At 41.7% G+C, this 20716-nt stretch overlaps 1 protein-coding gene across 1 annotated transcript in view; it reads right to left on the reverse strand.

Annotated features, from left to right (window-relative positions):
• The window catches only part of SGCD (sarcoglycan, delta (35kDa dystrophin-associated glycoprotein)), a 172268-nt gene that overhangs the window by 14651 nt on the left and 136901 nt on the right, over nt 1-20716 (reverse strand). The window contains exons 4-5 of the mRNA XM_008936195.1: nt 2666-2753; nt 272-391 (exon numbers count right to left, since the gene is read on the reverse strand). Of these exons, the coding sequence (XP_008934443.1) occupies nt 272-391; nt 2666-2753 (208 nt within the window). The remainder of the gene's footprint in view (nt 1-271; nt 392-2665; nt 2754-20716) is intronic.

Below are 20716 nucleotides of genomic sequence, written 5' to 3' on the forward strand. Positions count from 1 at the left end.
TAAAGCTACTTCACTGAGCCAGCCAGACAAACCACTTCCAGGGGAGTTTTTTCTGGAGGGGAAATAACAGATTGTGCAAGTTAAGAAATCCCTCAGATAGAAACTCCTGGCCATTGTCTGCTTGGAGAAGATTCAAAGCAATAAATAAAGACAGCAAAAGACTTTATCTCCAAAAGAAGTTTTCCACAAGCATAAAGGAAAGTCAGGCAAAACTATTCTAAAATGTGAAGAGGCACATATCAAAACAGTGATTTATTGGATAATCTTTTACCTAAAACTCTCAGTCTCTCTGCTCCAACCACCACTTCGTTGTTGTCTGCAGAAAACAACAATTTTCCAGAGAGGGTTTTCACCTCAAATTTTTGGCTGTGTGCTTCCACTGCTTGAGGACCTGGAGGGAAGAAGAGATTTAGCACAAGCTTTTAGTGAAAAGTATAAGAAAATCCCATAGTAGCTTCATACATTTAATAAACCCATCTGCTAAGATTATCTTAATGGCTCTGCAGATACAACCTCCAACTGACACACCAAACAGGAAGGTCTGTGCTTTTCAGAGGGTGACTTCTCCTTCAAAAAGGGCACTGTTTTCTACCCATTTAACAACCCCTCAACTATGTCTACTTATGTTTTTGTTAATGCTTATGTACATCATAAAAGCACCGTTAAAACTGGCATAGCTGGGAAATATTAACAAAAAGACAGACCCACATGTGAAACAGGAATGAATACACCCAGCTATGCTTTGAGAGTATTGCTGCAGCTGTAAGAGGCATCAAGAGTTCCTGAGTCTGTTTTGCTTGGACTGACGCTGCGATGTGAAAGATTCCTGGTTTTCTGCCTGCTAAATAAGCCTGGTTTAAAATTATATCAGTGCCATGTGCAGTCCAATTAAAAAAAAAGACAAATAGGAGCAAATGTTTTCTCCTAGAGCATTGCAGCCATGTGCAGGCCAAGACAACATCACGGTCTATCACATTTCAGGAAGTTTTTAGAGGAGTAAAACTTTCCTTCCTAGCTCCTATTTCAGTTCTGCTGCTTCTCCTGCAGGCTGCTGTGCACCACAGTGCTGGAAAGCCTCTGGCAGAGCGTTTTGTGGTGGAGCCTGATAAAACATCAGCTGCCTGAAGAGCAATTCTGTGTAGGTCTGTGGCTCCAGGGCTACAGAGAGAAGACTCCTCCATTACTGACCTAGGCTAAACTTTGGACAAACAACCATCTGACAGCCCTGCACAACTCAGTCCATGACACAGCCTCTCTGGAGTATGCTACAACACAAGGCAGGTGATGGGACTTTGCATTACCCCTGGACATCTTCATGACTGGTCTCATTTCTCAACAGACAAGAGAAATAAGACTCGAAAACCAGTGTTTTCACATAGGCAGTTTCTACCTCCATCTATACCCACATTTACCTGTTAAGTTCACTTGTACTGGGATTAGGGCACACAAAGAATTGTGTCCATGGTTCGCACTCCAGGAAGGTGAGGCTACACGGAGATCCCTGGAAACACTTAAAAATCTTGAAGCCATTCTGAGAAAATCCAGTACTTTCAAGCTTTGATTTGTATCTTACTAATTAACTGCCTCCCTGCTCATCACTGCAGCATGCGCTATGCTGGACCACGTCTTTGCTCCATTCTGAAGCCAAAGCTGCTGCTGAACACAGAAACAAGCTCAATAACATGAGTATCACGTTGGGAGATGTCACTGACTGTGTCCTCCGAAGCTCTCGTGACATGGAGGTGCTTAAGTGAACCAAATAAACTCTTGAAAATATGTGGAGAACCAACAAACTAAACACGTTCATTCTGAATGTGAGAATCAGGGAGCTTGGTGTTGAATTTATTTCCTTCCTCCAGGCAATTTTCATGTGTGCTCCTTAAATCACTGCTTACTGAAGCTGCATATTTAATTATTTAATGCTGTGACTACAGGGCAAGATGTTATATAAGCAAACCAAACAACCCAGTCTCACGTAGAAACAACATGTTTATGGATTACTGGCTCTGCCACATGGTAATACTTCTCCCAGTCCCCAGATAAATCTCAATAAATAAATATATGCCCTATATCATCTATATATTATATATTACCATATATAATGCATTAGGCTCTTTCAGCCCAAATTACACATGCATTCATTCAAAGGCTGCTGTGCAGCCTGGGGATTTATGAAACACCCATTTCCCCATCAAACACACTCATGCTTGGGAGCAGGAGAGCATTCTTCATCAGCAGAAGGGCACAGAGTGCTCTAAATTGCAAAGTGTCCCAACCCAGACACAGTAAATCTGCAGAGCTCCCAAGATCTCAGGCAAGTTAAAAGTGTCCCAGGAAAAGCCTGTACCTGTTACAACAGAAATGTCAGCCCGCATATGTTCTTCTTGACCCTGAAGTCATACGAGTAACCTTTCTTTCTCTGCATTGGCTTTCAAATGAAAATGATGGTCTGCTTTGTTACCAGAAGGCACCAGCCAGCTGCCTCTCCAGCATGGCTTTCATGCCTCTAGCTTTGTTTCTACAAAGTGGGGCGAAGTTTGCATTGGTACTTCAGAAGACAGCTGGGCTTCCCTCCTGTGTGCTGTCTAAAGCCAGCACAGCATCCCACAACACTCCTGCTTTCATCCCTCCTTAATCCTTCCACACGGACTTTCCCCCTCCTTACCTGTTACAAGGCGAGTAAGGACTTTAGTCTTCTCATTGAGGATGTTCACTGTGACATTTCTGGCAGACTGGAAGTACAGTGGGTTGCCCTGGAACAAGACCACGAGAGCAAGCATGTGAGATGGGGATGGCTGCCTGAGACCAGCCTGCTTGAGATACCTGAAGCTTTGCCTGACACTGCTGGGCTGCTGCTAATGGCCCCGACGCTGGGTGCGTGCTTGAGGTGCAGGGTACCGTGCATTTATTTTTATTATCCAAGATAAAACCATAGTCCACACCTCTGTTTGGCCTAGATAATGTCCCAGAGACTAGCCTTGGTTTAGGGATGGTTGGCTTTATTGACAGTATAAGCCAATCAACCTGTTACTGTAAAATGCGCAGGAAATATGGGACCTGACCTAAGCTTCCCAAAGGTCACGGTGCTTTGGGAGGGTGGCTGATTGCAGGACTGCATTTCAGAGTCAATTCTGCAACAGGTGACACAGCTTCAGCTGACTCCAATGGGTGACTGTGTCTGCCTACCACACAGCCACCATCAGTGAAGCATGCACAAGGGCTGTTAATGAGAAAACCTTATTAACACGTACAAAGTGCCTTTGATCTCAAAGCACTTATGAGCCACCTGGAACACACTACCATCACATTCCAGACTGGGATGCCAGCTTGGGACCAGATCCATTCCATCAGGTCTGGAGATAAACAAGACATGGAGTCTTCCCCACACCCCACTTGACCACACAGATTTCTACCCGTTTTCCATCTTTATGCTTTAAATATAGCTCTGAGAAAAGATCTAGAGCAGCTGTTGAAACACAGGAGCCACATGGCTATCTGGCAGTATCCATCTCAGGTATTTCTCCAGCAGAGTGAAGCCAAAGAAAACCCACAGAGAAAACCATCTGGCTCCTTCTGTGTGCAAATCCATCCAAGACACCTGGGAACTCGTGTTTTCTACAGGCAGCTCCACTCCACACAGTTGGCTTCTCAGGGGCTATTAGCCACCTACGGCGCTAGCACAGGGTGACCCCGACTTGAATCAGCCAAAAACCTAATATGCGAGGTGGAGATTCACTGCCAGGATCTCTTCATAATGTGTAAAGCAGGAAGCTGATTAAATTCATCAACAGACTAAGCCATAGGACTGGTAGAGAGGATAAAATAGCAAGAAAATCAGCAAGGAGCTGCAAATGTTACATCCATGTGCTTCTTCCACCAAGTCTTTTTCTAGTGTTTCCAAATCTTTCAATTAGGAATGAATAATCAGGATGGATTACAGGATCGTGCAGGTCAGGCATGTTCTTGCCTCCTGAATTTATAAGGAACATAACCAATGTTTGCATAGATGCCATTTTTCTGGATCATGGCAGAAGGGCTAGCTTGTCTGCATATAAAATGTAGCAGGAGTGCAGGAACGCACTCATGAGAGTCCTGCGAGGGGCTGGAGCTTCAGAGAACACTTGAAGAATAATTCCCAGCAGTGTCTGTAGAAAACAAACCTCAAAAAACTAAATCAAAACCTGCCCAACATATGACCAAATATTCACAATAATTACATTTGTTGCCTTAACTATTTGTGCTCCACATACCCATGAGATCAACCCTTCAGGAAAAAATGGGGAAATGGGATTTATTTGATCAATTACAACTAGACTATTTTGGCTCCATTCAGACTATTTACAACTACATAAAAACAATAAAAAGAAAGAATTCCACTAAATCATTTCCAGACCTTGGACAAGTTTCAGAAGCTCTTGGTGTCACTGCCTCCTCATATGCTAAATGAGGAAAAATCTTCCTTATATATCTCTGTGATGTGTTTGACAGCTTAAGTAATATAGTATATGAAACTGAAATAAGATTAATAACTTAAGTAGGGAACAGTGCTAATGACTGGTAATGACTTTGCTCTTTTTAATTGAGTTTTATTTGTGATCTTCTAGAACCTAAAAATTAATGTTGACTACTATTTTGTGGTTATCATCACAGAAAAAAAAAACCCAAACTTGGCTTCACTTGAATATCCACTTGCTCTGATATTAATTCTCTACAGCCCTGATAAGGGACCTAATTTGAACACCCCCAGAGACAGCAGTTTACTGCTATGTTTCAGCTCACATTTGCAGGTGGAGGTTATTTTTAAAGGCAGATAGCTACAATCTGCATAATCTATAGTCATAGGTGAGACTATAATCACCATAAACATGTCATGTGAAGCACAGGAAGGTCACATTTTGATTTGCACTATTTGACTTTTGTTTACAGAGTTATGCAAGTAGCTAGAGTGTTTTGAAAAGGTCAGTAAACCTTATAGTCCAAATTCAGGTAGGAAAAGTCATTCAATTCCCATGGCCTTGAAACTCTGTTACTGATCTGCATAACAGAAGATTGCACTACAGAAGTACTACAAGATAAGCCAAGTGGTTAATATAAAGAGAGTCACAGAAAAAGTTGACCTGAAGAAGTCTTACAAGACAAGCTAAGAGCTTGTATCCACCTACAAAAGACTTGAAATACATAATCAGACCTTGAAACACTTACCCCAGCATAGTCATCTCATTCACTGATTCAAGGCTCAGATTCATACAGCCTTCAAAAAACTAAATTTCCCTAATGGAAGAGTTATGTTTTTATTGGTCTGCAGGGAAGGAACATTTCAAGCACTTAATGCAATGCCCGCCCTCATTTCCATAATTCTTCTTCCATTAAGAAATGAAAAAAGAGATGAAAAAATTACTCCCTTTTGCAGAAAATTCTACAGATTTTCTGTCCATCATGTTCTGTTTACAAAGGTAATAACACTGACATCTTTTATACACTGAACACTTAATGTCTCCTCTGTTGCAAGCTTGGTGATAAATGCCAGCTTCCTTTGATCATACAGAAAAAAAAATCATTAAAGCATTAAAAAAAATCTTAAAACAGTTAGAAATTATAACTGAAAAAAACCTTTCACTTCTCTTACACTTTCATGTTATCATGACACAAAATTAAGTACTCTGATACACATAAGTGAAAATCTGGATCAGTACAGCATCATCACCACAATAAAAATAATTATGTAGCGAAGTAATATTCTCATAAGCTGTCATTAACACTTGCTAGACCTAGAGTTAGAGCATGCAATAAATAAGCACATTCTGACTCTAATTATAACACTGTAGGTATAAGACACATCGTATTTCTTCAGTGTAATATGCAACAATCCAGTTCTAAATACTTCCAGACAAATAATATTAAAGGAATAAATATATTTTAGTCTTGGGACTGATGCAAATAAAATGGAAGTGAATGAAAAACTAGATTAAGTTTTTTTTTGGTTCAGAAAAGTAGGGAAAATAATCTTTTTCTTGTTGCCTGTTTCTCTCCAAAGGTTCAACCCAATTCCTCAGAAAAGTACATGTGAGATAAAATATATCTGATACTGCCAATCACACAGCAACTCAACATATTCCAGCGCCTGCATGCTACCGAGTGCACTAAAGAAATCTCTCTCATTTGTTCTCCCTCTCATCACAAACACGACAAGGTTTCCCTGCACCTCTCTTTGCAAGAGCAGATGCTGCTCCCAGCCCACACGCTGGCACTGACTTGCCCTTTATGCCCAGACTCGGTTGTTATGACTTTAACCTCTTTACAACAACCCTCTACTAACTGTGATGTGTCAGCAGAGTCCCAGCTCACATCCGTCTCAGCCACCCCATCACACTGCACTGAGTACAGCCTCTGATGTATCTTCTTAGGCACCTTTGCAGATTAATCAGGGGTCACCTCCTTTCTGATGCTATTCTATGCATTGTTTCTTTCCAGTGGTTCCTTTGCTCACTTGCTGGAGAAACTGAGGTAGAAACATCAATGGGAGTATTTTTTTTCCCTTCTGCATGTTTTCCTGTTTGCTTCTGATTTATTTCAAACATTTTCCTTGCAGGACACCAATGGAGGATCCCATTGTGCTCTGGACTTCAGATCCATTTCTAGGAGTAGGTGAGGCTGGGATCTTTTAAGGACACTTTGGGTTGCTTATCTGCTTCCAGTCCACAGTGAATATACTGTTTACGTCCACAGGAAATCCTGCATAGTAAATACACCATTCTGCCTCTATACTCCAGCCTCTCATTAGCAGACCAAATGTCTTAACAATAATGCCAATGTTTGTAGGCACACAAAAGAAGTTGCCATAGCTGCTTGATATATTAAAATGTTGGACTCATACTGCAGAATAAAAAATGCAGAAAGTGCAAAAATATGTCAAAACATTATAGCTTGTTTCCTCACTAAGCAGTGAGGTATCCATTAAAACACAGAACACTCCACAAAAGGTATTAGCTGACTGTTTGCTAGGTTAAACACATGGCAAAACAAACCCTACCAGCTCACTAGCTGTCTTTCTTCAGCTCACTTTGGAAGAGATGCTAAAAAGTCCTAGATCAGAGACTAAACCAGAAAAAGCACTTTGATTGACAACCTTAATTTGCAGCTGAAGCAATCCCAACCAGTGCTGCCTTCAAGGAAATTCAATGCTTCAACAGATGACCTGAGACCGTTTTAGGGAATTATTAAAAATATTTGGAAATCCTGCTACATTTTAACAGGCAATTTAAAAATAATGTATCACAGTCAGTGTGTTTATAATTTGGTTGGTCAAAGGAGTAGCTCTGATTTGATCCTGTGGATCCAAAGACTTCACACAGCAAGTGCAAGGGAAGCTTGTGGAAATAATGGAAATGGTGAATTTCCCGCAGGCTTGACAAAGTCATGGGAAAAATTAAAATATTTAAATGTAACCCAGGTTGGCAAGGAGCAATCTATGGAGAAGCCACTCAGAGTACCATTTCCCTGTCCAACCGTACTTCTCAGTGACATTACCGAAAGCCAACACTGCTCTGTACACAGCTGGACTGTCAAAGGGCAAACGTTCACCTTCTGCAAAGCAAGCAGAAAGCCCACTATGAGAGCCAAAGCTCTCATCTCCACCTCCTCCAACCCCCCTGCTAAAGCTGGGTCACCCAGAGCAGGTTGCACAGGGTCACTTCCAAGTGAGTTTTGAATATCTCCAGAGTAGAAGACTCCACAGACTCTCTGGGCAGCCTGTTCCAGGGCTCTGGCACCCCCACAGTAAAGATTTTCCTTATGTTTAGGTGGAACTTTCTGTGTTCCACTTTGTGCCTGTTGGCCCTTTTCCTATCACTGGGCACCACTGAAAAAAGACAGGGCCCCATCCTCTTGACACCTGCCCTTTAGATATTTATTTATAAGCATTAGTCCCCTGTCAGTTTTCTTTTCTCCAGGGTAAACAGCTCCAGGGCTCTCAGCCTTTCCTTGTAAAAGAGATGCTCCTGTCCCCTAAACATTTGTAGCTCTCTGTTGGACTCTGTCCAGTAGTTCCCAGTCTCTCTTGAACTGGTGATCCCAGAACTGGACACAGTACTCCAGATATGTCCCCCTCACTAGGGCAGAGTACAGGGGGGAAGAACTTTTCCTGACCTGCTGCTCACACTCTTTTTAATACACCCCAGGATACCACTGGCCTTCCTGGGTGCAAAAGCACACTTCTGGCCCATGGGTGAACTTGTTGTCCACCAGGACTCCTATGTCCTTCTCCATAGAGCTACTTTCCAGCAGGTCAACCCCTAACCTGTAGTGGGTCATGGGGTTATTCCTCCCCAGCTGCAGGACTCTACACTTGTCTGTGTTGAATTTCATTAGGTTGCTCTCCACCCAAGTCTCCAGCCTGCCCAGGTCTCGCTGAATGGCAGCACAGCCTTGTGGTGTGTGCCACTCCTCCCAGATTTCTACCGTCAGCAAACATGCTGAGAGTACACTCCAGCCCTTCATCCAGGTCATTGGTAAATATGCTGGACAAGACTGGATCCAGTACTGACCCCTGGGGAACAATGTGAGCTACAGGCCTCCAACGAGACTCTGTGTTGCTCATCATAACCCTCTGAGCTCTGTTGTTCAGCCAGTTCTCAATTCACCTCACTGTCCATTCATCTAACTCATACTTCCTAAACTTGCCTAGGAAGCACCAGCAATATCCTTACTGCCTGACACTAATGCAGAGTTTCCTAACTGCAAAGATCTCCAGAAAGAGCTGTGATCACCCAGTTAAAAACCAGACCCGATCCAAAGTGTGCATTTCTCCCCTGCCCCATCCTTGCCTCATGAACAGAAACTTCTTTGGGGTGTGTCTGATGATGGAAAAGCTCAGAGCTGCCCTCACAAACAGTGAGTTGGAAGGAAAAAATTGATTAAAAAAAACCCTTGAGAAGTGGTAACAGTTGCTGCAGGATCAAGCAACTGGCGCTGCTGTAAATCAGAGCAAACTTCACCAGAACGTTGTGCAGACACCATGCACCCCCTGGAAAGCAAACATGCAATGCTGGACAGCATCTCTGTCAGGCTGTGGAGAAGACAAACTTGGGAATATCTAATGAACCTCATTGTTAAGATACCACTTGGAACAGCAGCCTGGCCTTCATCTATGTCAACTGAGAATCTGGACTTCAGGCCAAACTTGTAAGTCAGCCGTTACCATTTCTGTTTCAAAAGTAAACTAAATAGGTCTTCCTCCCATTTCTGATCTAGCTCCCCATAGCAAGAACAGGATTTTGTCCTGAAGCCTTATGGCACAAAAGTTGAAGTTGTGTAGCTAAATCCCTAGGTGCTATATTGAAAACATCCCTCAATACGATTTGAATGTACTTTTTATTGCTTAATCACTGAGTTTCTTCTGATCTTGATTTTGTCCTTCAAACAATTGAATATAATGTTCACCTAACTAAAACCCTTTTTAGCAAAACTTCTGACTTGACAGTGTAAGCTTTTCATAGCAGAATGAAAGCAAATTGTGAATGGAATTGGTGGCAAACAGATGAAATCAAATGCTACAAAATGCCCCAGTATGTGCTATGTATATGTCTACAGAAGATCACTTTTAGGAAGGAGACATAAGCATAGATCCAGGGCAGAGATATCAGAATGTAGTCTGCATCTTCTTTTTCCAGGAAATAAACTCTTTTCACAAGTGTAATACACCCAGGTCATGCAACCTGGATCAGTAACAGAGCTGATACAGCCCTGACCTTTAATTGGTACTCAAAGACATAAATGTAGAATCATGAGCTGACTTACTGTGCTATGTTCCAACTTCTGACATTCTGTTAAGTATTCAAATGCTTAAAACAACAACAAAAAAGTCAAGTTCTTTCTTCTATGCAAACAAGGTACAGTCACCTTTGCAGAAAGATACATTTTTACAGTACCATGGAGCTCAGAAAATACTGTGGTCCCACCCCACGCAATGTAACATATTTTAATGGCGTAGATGGTGCACATGCTGGAGTTTTATGTCCAATACCACAAAGCCCATTATTTTATGGCATTTCTTGAAGCTCATTTTAATAATAATAGAAACAAAAGATAAATTTCCCACAGCTGCATTAAAGCCATTAGATCTCTGATTTTTCTTTTTAAAGTGCGAAGAAGGCAGGTCTGTGATGTGAGATCTAAATGACTGAGTTCTGCTTTTGGATGGCTACCTAAGGGGATTTGTGTGCTTCAAAGTGATTTATTTCTGGCAATCCAGGGGCTCCTCTCTTTAGTAGACTATCTGTAATATTCACTGTGCTTTGAGAGTGTGGCTTTTTCTGCAAGATGCCTAATCAGCTGCTTTGCAGCTGAGATTCCTCTGAAATTTAAATTACACTGCATCTGCTGACATTAAAAACATCACCAAAAAAATCTCCAAGACATTACATCTGACTTGACTTTCTTGCTATTCTGTTTCCTTCCTTGACTTAGAATATGAGGAAAACCATGGATGACATGATGAAACCGATACACATAAAAATAAAATGCACCCATGCATGTTGGAGCTCTATTCAGTATCCATGGGGGTGGGGAATCTGGATTTGTAACGTCTGAAGGCTGCTGCCCATTCACAAAACCTTCTGTATTGGTTGAACTGAACTGAGCATTACAGGCTTTGGAAAAAATATGACGCATTAAGCATGCCCAGCACCAAGAGTTCTCTAGCAAGATACCCTTAAACAGCAAAAATTAAGAGAACTGCAGAACATTTTGTAAAATAACCAAATAATTCTGAAAATGCTTCAAGCACTTCACTGCACTCAAGACTTCACCCAAAGGTGTTATACCAGAGTCGATCAGATGTGTGTTGATGATTAATTCTGCATCACTTGGGAATGGCTCTCCATCATACAAACTAAGCAGGACTTGAGTAACTGTAAAGCTCTTAAATAGAGCAGCAGTCCCAGGTTCTCAGCACATTGATTACTACTTCCAGTAAAAATCAACCACGTGTTCACTAACCATTTCAATTTACTTGAATTCTTCTGCACAAACACCAAGCAGCAGTTGCTGCTCAGTGGCAGCTCACACTGATCTGATCTTTGTCTATAGGAGGTGTTGTAGCATCAGGACTATGGATTTGTGCTAAGTTATAGCCTATTTTCTGCCTTGGGCTATCCTAGTTATGGCCAGTCTTCAGTGGTGACAGATCTCCTGCTGGACTGAACACACTGTAGATAGGCACAGGACCACAGGAGAGAGGGAGAGAACAGAGCTCTTCTGAGGTTTAAAATATTCTAAATCATCCAACTATATAGCTACTCCACTGCTCGTAACTTCTACTCCAGACAACCATGCAGACCTCTGTTCATGTATTTTCATTTTTATGGCTTTTCTAGTATGCCTACTGCCTGCCTTAAACATCTTTTGAAACTGCTGGTAAATCGTATCTCTCTATCTATAAAAGGCATTTGAAGACAATAATAAAATGATACAGAACTAGTAATTTCTGAGTTACTTTCCCTTACTGTCAGCATTACTTGGACCCTAGTATAATCAGAAACAATTAGAATCTCCCCCAGTTAGTAAGGTACATTAAAGAGCATATATGATTAATACTAAGAAAGACACAGTAATACTGTCCAGAAATCTGATTCAGCAGAGACACTTGGGCTCTGCAATGCTCACAGCACCTTTTAGGCATTCTGTTACCACACTGCATTATGTCGAGTTATATATCCAGATATTTTCCTCAAAGCAGGCTAATAACATGGCCATCTCTGAACATTGCTTTGAAATTATAACTTTCCTTTGCTGCATGTCATGGATCATCTATTTCTTGTATTAGATTATAAATGACCATGCCAACTTATGCATGCACGTACGGCTCGAAACACAGGCAAGATCCTAGCAGAGGCCTCTGGTGTTACTGAAATTCAGCTGCTGCTAATAATAAGAAGGGAAAACATTTCCATCTGTCTGGATGGGGAAAAAGAATTCATGAGTCTCTGATTCATCAGCATCCATATGCTGATATGTAGACAATACTTATGGACACATAGACATACGTGAGGTAGCCAGCAACAGTAACCAAATCCATCACAGATCACAGCATGTGATTTGCCTAATTATGAGTAACACCTCACATTTTTTATCTACGCAAAACGCACTTTGCGAAGGAGCAGATGGCATTGCCATGGGATGGCACTATCCTCGACAGTCGCAGATGCAGAGCATTTACACAGCACGCTGAAAAAATGACACAACACAAGCTGCTTCCTGGGAAAAAGATTCAAATTGAACAAGTGTCACCAAACAAAATACACGTATTTATTGATTTTCTGAACTTATCTGATCCAGCCTCTCTCCTCAAATCAAATACATACGCTCAGGCCAGGGAGTGATGCTATCTAGACATCATTAAAGTCTCTTAGATAGAACTGCCACGTGATCTGCCTAGCACAGAAAAGCAGAGATGCAGACCAACTTGAGCCTGGTTCCAACCCGCAAACAATTTAAATCCACACAAGCAGAATCAATAGGAAGAAGCCCTGCAGAGAAAGCAATTACACTACAAAAGCAACTCTACTACAGCACAGTTACGGCCGGTAGGCAGGACGCAGAAGGCCATCCTCACTTCTGTGATTGCCCAGTGGAGTTCTCCCCAATGCATCTGGCCTGTGAAATGACAAGGTTCAGGCCAGACATGTTCCTGTCATCAAAGTGCTTCTGGTTTTGGGCTTCTACTGCAATTATAAGGCTCTTTTTTTTTTTTTTTTTTTATGAGACCTGTCCTCCAGGTTTGCTGTGCCCCATAGGCACATGCAGGTCTGCATGTCAGGAAACAGGTCTGAAGGGCTCAGTGTGCTCTCCTGTTCAATAGCTTCATTGGAGTAATAATGTCATTTCCTGCATCTGCAATTATTTAATCATTGGAGACTGTGTCCTTGCCACTGTACAAGACACAAAGAAAGGTCATCTGGCCATACCTGGTAATAGAAAATTCGGTTTTTCAATTCAAATCCTTGCTTTTATTTGTGGTTTGTCTGCACTTTTTTTCCCCCTGAGCTGTTGTAAGCACATACACTGGTGTGACAGGTTTGAAGCAGCTATAAAATGATTGATGAAAACCATATTTTGGCCTTGTTGTGGGAATATTTAGTGCAGCAATATACTCTGTTAACTTTGTCGGGGCATATCTGGGAAAACAGGAAGGGCAGAAAAGAAAGGCTGGACCCTCAACTGTACCTCTGATACCAAACTAATTTGATCTCCTTTTATTATGATACAGGGTTATGGGGTCGCAAAAACTTTTGCAGAAACAGTTCTTGAATGGCTTTAACCTAACTGGTTTTCTGCTGTTTCTTTTTCTATATTCAGCTTTAAGAAGGATGCTCTGTCAGCCTGCGTGACTAGACAGAGGCCTTCCCATTGGAATAAATACAGGGGCCAAACTCTGACCTGCAGTGCCATAACAGGTCATGTGTGAGTTAGTGTCAGATAGGAACTGTCTCAAAGAGGAAGAACTGCAAACCTCCATCCATCTAGGAGAGGCTGAACATCTAACAGCCAAAGAAGTAGTACACTTGAAAACGTAAAAAGACAGATGTAGCTAGAACCTGTAACATGAAATTGGACTGATGTGGGGGAAAGAAAAAAAGTGGAAAATGGAGGAAAGATGCTAAATCATGCTTGATGTTATTACACTAGCTACATGTACCTACAGTGTACCTACAGAGACAGCATGACAGCAAAAGTCTGATCAATGGGACAAACTGCATGAGCAGGAGTAGGGTGCTCTGTGTTGGGATTTGGCTGCATCTTGTGGGTGACATTCAACTCTCTTGAGTACCTGCTTCAGGGTGAAGAGAGGAGAAGAACACAGGATATTGCCATGGTACAGGGCCGATGAGCAACAATACATCCCTAAGCAACACCAGTGGGGAGCTGGGGAGTGGTATTTCATGAGACGTCAGGCTCGCACAAAGAGCAGCAGATGGTTTTTCCATGCCTGGAAGAAGACAGGAATGTTGTCTTGGGAAATGGTGAGTAATGGCAAAAGCAGCCAAAGATTTTAGGATGTGTGAAGGTAAAATAGAGCTTAGGGAGGCATATAAAAGCCAAAGACCCTGAATTACTCTTTGGGCAATCAGCAGGGTGGCTCAGCCTGGGTGGTTGTCTCCACTTTTAAACAGAAGGCATTTGCCTCCTGATGTTTTTATTCCTGAAGTTCTTTCAAAACTCTGGAGGAACAAAATTGATCAGTGAAGACACTCGACCAGTGGCTCCCACCAGGTAAGGTCCTGCCTGCATGTTTCCATTTCTTCTACTTCAGCTAAGCTACCCTTCCCAGAATGCTGCATAATAGATAATGTTGCAGAGAGAAAGAAAAAAAGCCTACTGGTCTCCCTGCTGTGTATCAGCATCAAGGTCAGCAGTAACTAACAGTTGAGATCTTAAGGAAACATATATATAGCAAAAGTCTGTTTTCAGTAGGAGCTGGGCATTTCAAGAGGTAGCAGAATACAGACAATATAAAATTTGTTATTATAATATTATTATAAAACAAGCAATAGTAAACCTGCAATACAAGGTGCTTCTCAAGCCAGCAGCACTGACAACATATCTGCCATAGCTCTGTGTGGCCTTTACTTAAACAGGAAAAACTGCAAAAACATGGAAGGGACAGGCCCAGAACACTCAGCCACAGGAAGCATCAGAGGAAACACGTTCAGGTTCATCCCATCAAACTACGGTCTTCCAGCCATGGCTTTTTGGAAACAAGTCATTGAATCAGCTCAGACTGACTACTTGCTCTTGACCTCTTACAGCAGTTAGTGTGCATCTGGATTATGGATTATTTGGCTATTCACTGTGTGGCTTCACCTGTGTGTACAACACAACGGTGAATCTGCTTAAAGGGAGATACCAGCTGCTCCCAGGTGATGAAATGCTGTGCTCACTTTGTACTTCTAACCTGAAAAATATACCTAGAAAAAAACATGATTTTAAGAGAAATGATGAGTTGTTTACACTTTTACAGATCAACCTAATCAAAAGAAAGGCAAGAATTTTTGGCTAAAGATCTGAAATCTCTGCTGGAGAGATACTCTTGTTCTGCCAGACAATAACCTCACTTCTCCCTTTAATCAACCCAACTGTCTGTCAACTAATTTATTTCTCTGCTTTCAAACAATGATGTCTCACAAAGCTTCTCACTGGAAAAAACACATCTTACTCTTCAGCTGTGCTGCCTTGGGCTGCAGTCCTGTCACATCACATCCAAGAGAAAGGCTCAACTTGCATCAGTACTTGGAAAAGAAGACTTTCCAGGCACTGTGAAGAGTGATATGGATGAGTCAGTGAACAGCAAGCTTCCCTCCAAATCAATAGCCACCCATTCATGGTGCCATGGGCAATCTTTCGCAGCTGCTGCTGGTTTCTTAGCAGAGAAGTAGAACTCAGATATGAAGCTCTTCTATTCATTTAATGCCCCATGACAAATCCATCCCTTGTCTAAATCAAGAGAGAGACAATGGAATGAAACATTGTTTTGCTCAAGGAAAAAAAGAACTAGAAGCAGAGTATCAAGCTATAGCTGGAAAGAGAAAGGAAAAAGCCTAGGTGATCGAAGCAATCTTCATTGCCTAGTTTTAGACTACAAATTAAGAATTAAAATAAGTATCCTGGACTAAGATACTGTGCAGATCTTGGCATGCATTTACTCACCATTTTCATAAACAGACAGTGATTTACCAATCAAATTTTAGCACTGCTGCCTTTGAAATAAACTTTAAATGAAATCTTCCCTTGTAGACCACATGAAAGGACTTTCCAAAAGAATGTGTGTCTCTGTCCTTAGAAGAGATGTTTCTGGGGGAAGCTGGATGACAGCAGCACGGTACAGTTGATGTTATCTGAGGAAATCTCAGCAATGAGAAGGAAAAAAGCCACTGATGCTTTAGCTCCACTCTTGCTAAGAGAAAATGTAGGGTTTGAAAGTGAGGAAATCTCCTGATATTTTATGTAAGGATGGCAAATGAAGATCATGCCCTGATGGATGAACAATGAAGAAATACTATGAGCTGAAACACCTTGAATTTTCTTTCTGTTCCATAGGTTGTTTCCTTTCAGAGAGAAATGAGGAGCAGACTCCCTGCTGGTACTCATACAGCCCACCTCAGAAAATTTTAAGGCCAGACTAGAGGCAAGCCTAAAACATTCATTGGACTCATAATTACATAAATACATAATTAATGAATGAACAAGCCGCTTTTTGCTCACCCTGATTCATCCGTCCCACTTCGTCTACCTACTGACAACGTAAAACCTTTTGGAGGACAGGGCACTGGCTGCCCTCGTGTTTGTACCGAGGCCAGCGGGATGGTGGCTTTGCTCTGCCACACATATTACAGGGCATAATCCAGCAAAGAACACAAGGTATGCCCAACTCTGCACGTGAATAGCTTTACTGATGTCAATGAAACCACTTATGTCTGTAAACTATGCACATAATTAAATATCTAGTTGGACTGAAGCCTAAATCAATGATTCACTGACAAGTCAGACTGCCCGCCTCTGTGACTAGATTTATAGCTATTTTTTTCCACACACATACAGTAGTGTCCTGCACTGCAAGACTGTGCCACTAACGCTGGTATGGGACTGTCCCCTCCTGAAAGACGCTGGTGTACGTAGGAGCAGATGGCCCAGCACAGCCTCAGACAAACAGAGATCAAAAATAGAGATGTTCCAACCTGGGAGATGTTAACAGCCAAAGAAAGCTTATTTTTTCTTTCAAAAACAGCAAGTCAGTTTTCCCAAGACCCTCAACCAATTTGCCCTAGAAAAACAGAAACAAATTTGGAGTTGTTCTCATTTTTCCTTGCGCCCTTCTTCCTCCAAATCCAACATCTGTCATTTAGAAACAGAACGACCAAAGAAACTCATATTACTGGCATAGCAACTGGGAGATGAGACCTGGAAGGTCTGGCTTTCCTTTCCTGTTGCAAATCAAAGAATACATGAACTGAACTGTCTGTAAACCCAGTTGTGTGTGCCTGTGCTTCCTAATGACAGCACAGCTTGTCAAGTAACGCTTCCCTAACAGAATACACAACTTTGCTGCCAGAATAGTTTTGATCAGCAGAAGAGTTGCAGAAGTGTTTGCTGTCCTGTGGTAAGAAGACATGAAGCTCTGCTCTTGAGGCTTCTTGGAAATATCAGAAAAACATTCTTTTTCTTTATAATTGCCTCTTGCTGTTTCTCTTTTCGTGTTTCCTTTGTCTATTTGTCTCTATCTTCTCTCTGTCCGTACTGTATGAAGTTTTATTCCTTCTTCATTTTTAGTATTAAGAAGTTGTTTTTATAGTTCAGCCTTTCCAAAGCAGCGAGAATCCTGATTGTCAGCAGCAATGTCTAGACTTAGTAAATCCTTAAATTCAAGGCCTTTGCCCTTGAGAAAGAGAAATGCAGCAGTACACGATTGCACACGTTTTTCCCGGAGCAATTTCTGGTGCTTTATAAGGCTTACATCTTTCTGAGGCTACAGCTTGTTAAGATGAAACTTGGCTCAAGTTTTGGACTGAGAATTCAAGGCTATTCTATAAATGCATTCAATCCCACGGGCTGTTCAGGTCAGCTGTAGTCAACTACCAGCAGAGCTTCTCTTTTAACAGTAATACCTGTCCAGCAACACAACTCAGCAACAGAAATCCCATAATCAGTAGGTGTGACTGATGCGTCCTGCACTCATGATCCCCCAGTAAACCCCCCTGTGCTTTGCTTGCCTTTTTTTTTCTTATATATATATGATTAAATATAGAAAAATAAAGGATAGAGCTGCTGAAGGTTTAGAAGCTTGTAGGGATACTGAGAGGCCACAATAAATGGCTAATCAAAAAAAAAAGAGCTACACAGTAGCTTCCCCATTAATTCACAGAGGTAGCATTCAAATTCAAGATGCCAAACCCAAGCTTAAATAACAGACCCGAGAAGAGAGGTGCATGTTCAAGGAAAGCAAGAAACTGAATGCCAAATTCATTCAGCTCAGCCATTTTTTCTTTCAACTTTAAAATCAATAATTCCATGTCTTTTGTTTTTCTTTTTGAGGGAATAAACTAAATCAAATGTTTATTCTAGTCTTTTAACTTCTAGTGCCTGCCCTCCAGTCTCAAGGCTCGTGACTCAGTTGAAAAGATGACGTTAGATGATTTGCAACATTTCCATGGAAAAAGAGCCCAACCACAAAACTCAGCCCCATTGTCCTCCTCTTCACAGCTGAAATACAAGCAGTTTCTGGGCTCAGGGTAAAAATGCAATACAAAAGCTTAGAGACCACAGAGCACCCAGCCTTTAACCCAGTGGCTCACTTTGAGATGTGATGCACGTCACTTGTTTTTATGACTGCAGAGTTGAGCTGCAAATATTTAAACCAAAGAAGAGATGGGAATTGGATCAGAACAGCAAAACAAACACACAATCTGAACAGTTCCCTTTTCTTTACACAACCAGCTCAAGCAGAGAAATTTCACCTGTCAAAGGGAAAAAGTCAAACACATTGGGATACCATTTGGGAAATTCTCCATCTCCTTCACATTTAGCTCCGGAACTGTTAACTAGTCCCCATCAACTCCGTGGCCCAAACTCCCTTCCTAGAAGGTGAAAACCATGGACTATAAAAAGTTTATTCAGCTTATGGGTTCAGATAGTTCTGCAATGACCATATCGGGTTTTCTGGACGCAAAATCTCCATGATGTTAGGATAAGGAAGCACAAACACGCTGTTGCCAGAGTCAGTTCAGAGGTGTACCCATGATGAAAATATAGATAAAAGCCGAGGTAGGTAGCCCACTTGGCACAGCTGATTGACTTTAATAGGTGTTGATTATACTGCTCATATTGCATGAAATTAAAAAGCTTACAAATGTTATGAGCCATTACCCTTCCATTTAAGAGAGCTTATGACAAGTTAGCAACATTTAATGAAATCCTTTTCCAAATGCCATACGCGGCCTCCACAAGACTTTGCTTTGAAATGCAACTTGTGGAGTTATTTTTAAAGTTTGTTTACTTCAGAGCTTTCTCTCTTGCTCTTCTTTGGGATACTCTGATTTTGCAGCTGGCAGGATACTTTGGTTCCCTATTGTGTTTTCATAAGATAAACAATGGGGAACAAAGTAAGATTTAATTCTGGTGTTATTGGAAGTATCCCTTCAGCCAGTCTCCAGAATTTCCTTCAGAATTCAAAGCAGAGAGTCTTCTGGCCAATTTTACTGGGAATGTAAAGGGAAATGTTTTCATAGTTGCTGTAAAACTTACTTAAACTTCCACCTTTCCAGCACAGTGGAAATATCATAGAGCCACTAACTGTCCCCAAAGCAGCGGGGCAACCAAGGTTCAGCCTGAAGTAGGCTCTGTGGATTTTATTGCTCAAGAATGAAATTTACTAAGAGGAGAGCATATCAATTTTATAAATCCCACCGGACAGTCACAGGCGACTGCCACACGTGGACTCAAATCTGCTTTGGATGGCAATGGCAACAATATCTGTGCATCAGGGGAGGGAGCTTCTGCCAAAATTATGATTCTTGCAACTTGCTCGGCTGTTTCTGTTTATTTATTGTTTGTCCCACTGATTGCCAGCTCTCCTGTCTGTTGATAGTTGTTGGGCAAGTAAAACTCAAACTGAAAGAGACATTTAGAGCAAAAGCACACTAGCACAGAATCTAACAACCGGGTATCTGGAGAGGCACCACAACAAAGGCTTAACAAACCCTACAGGGAGAAGAGGAGATGGTCAGGCATGGCTGCAAGCTTTCTTCTGTTGGCTGTGCCACCATGAGCAACCTTGTTCTTTTCTTTTAATTATTAGGGCTTTTAAACAGTACGTTAGCACCTGCTGCCAAAAATCATCAAAGAAGCAGTAAGCTATGAAGACGCAGCTAGAGGAAGTATCATGCTTCAGAAGTCGACCTCGGGTAGTGTGACTTTATTCTACCTGAAGGTACAGAGGCAGCTGAACTGCCCCAGAGACAAATGCCAAGAGACCAACACCTCCATCAGCTGCCGGGAGCTCTTACAGGCTCGTTTATATCAGACTGTGCAGAAAAGATCATTCTCTTCTTTGAAGAAGCAGTCACTAAGGGAATAGTTAAATGCTGGGAGAAGTAATGGCCAAAGAGGTGGTGGGAGTGTGCAGGGACTGCTAAGTGACAGCAGCACGGTGAGACAAACTTCATTTCCACCCTGTGATGGTTTCAGAGAGCATGCTGAAATCCTTAAGCACGTTGCTAGACCAAATCATCAGGAACTAATTCAATATCCTTTTATTGCTCTGTAAACTCCGACAAAGGAAGAAAAGGAATTATTCTGTCTCCTTCCTCAAAAAATAGCAGCCGTCTGTCACGCTATCTCTCTGATCTATCTTTTTACTGAAAGCTAGATTTCTACTACACAGCTTGAGCATCAGACAAAGTTGCAATTATCTTGCCATCTGCATTGTCTTTCCTCATGGGCGAATGTTGCCTTTTAATCCAAATTAGTATGTTATATTGTCTATAAATATGTATTTATGGCTCTGAGGCAGGTATGCCCCATTGTGGGCACATGCTATTGTTTAATCCAAATACATGGCTTATTGTTTTTCAGTGCGTATTTTTAGCTTTGAGGCAGGTAGACCTGCAGAGCAAATAATACAAAAGAATACGTCCATTACGGAACTGCTTCTGTGCTTTAAAATTAT

Source organism: Merops nubicus, unplaced genomic scaffold (genome assembly GCF_000691845.1).
Source record: "Merops nubicus isolate BGI_N331 unplaced genomic scaffold, ASM69184v1 scaffold15042, whole genome shotgun sequence".
Taxonomy (NCBI): domain Eukaryota; kingdom Metazoa; phylum Chordata; class Aves; order Coraciiformes; family Meropidae; genus Merops; species Merops nubicus.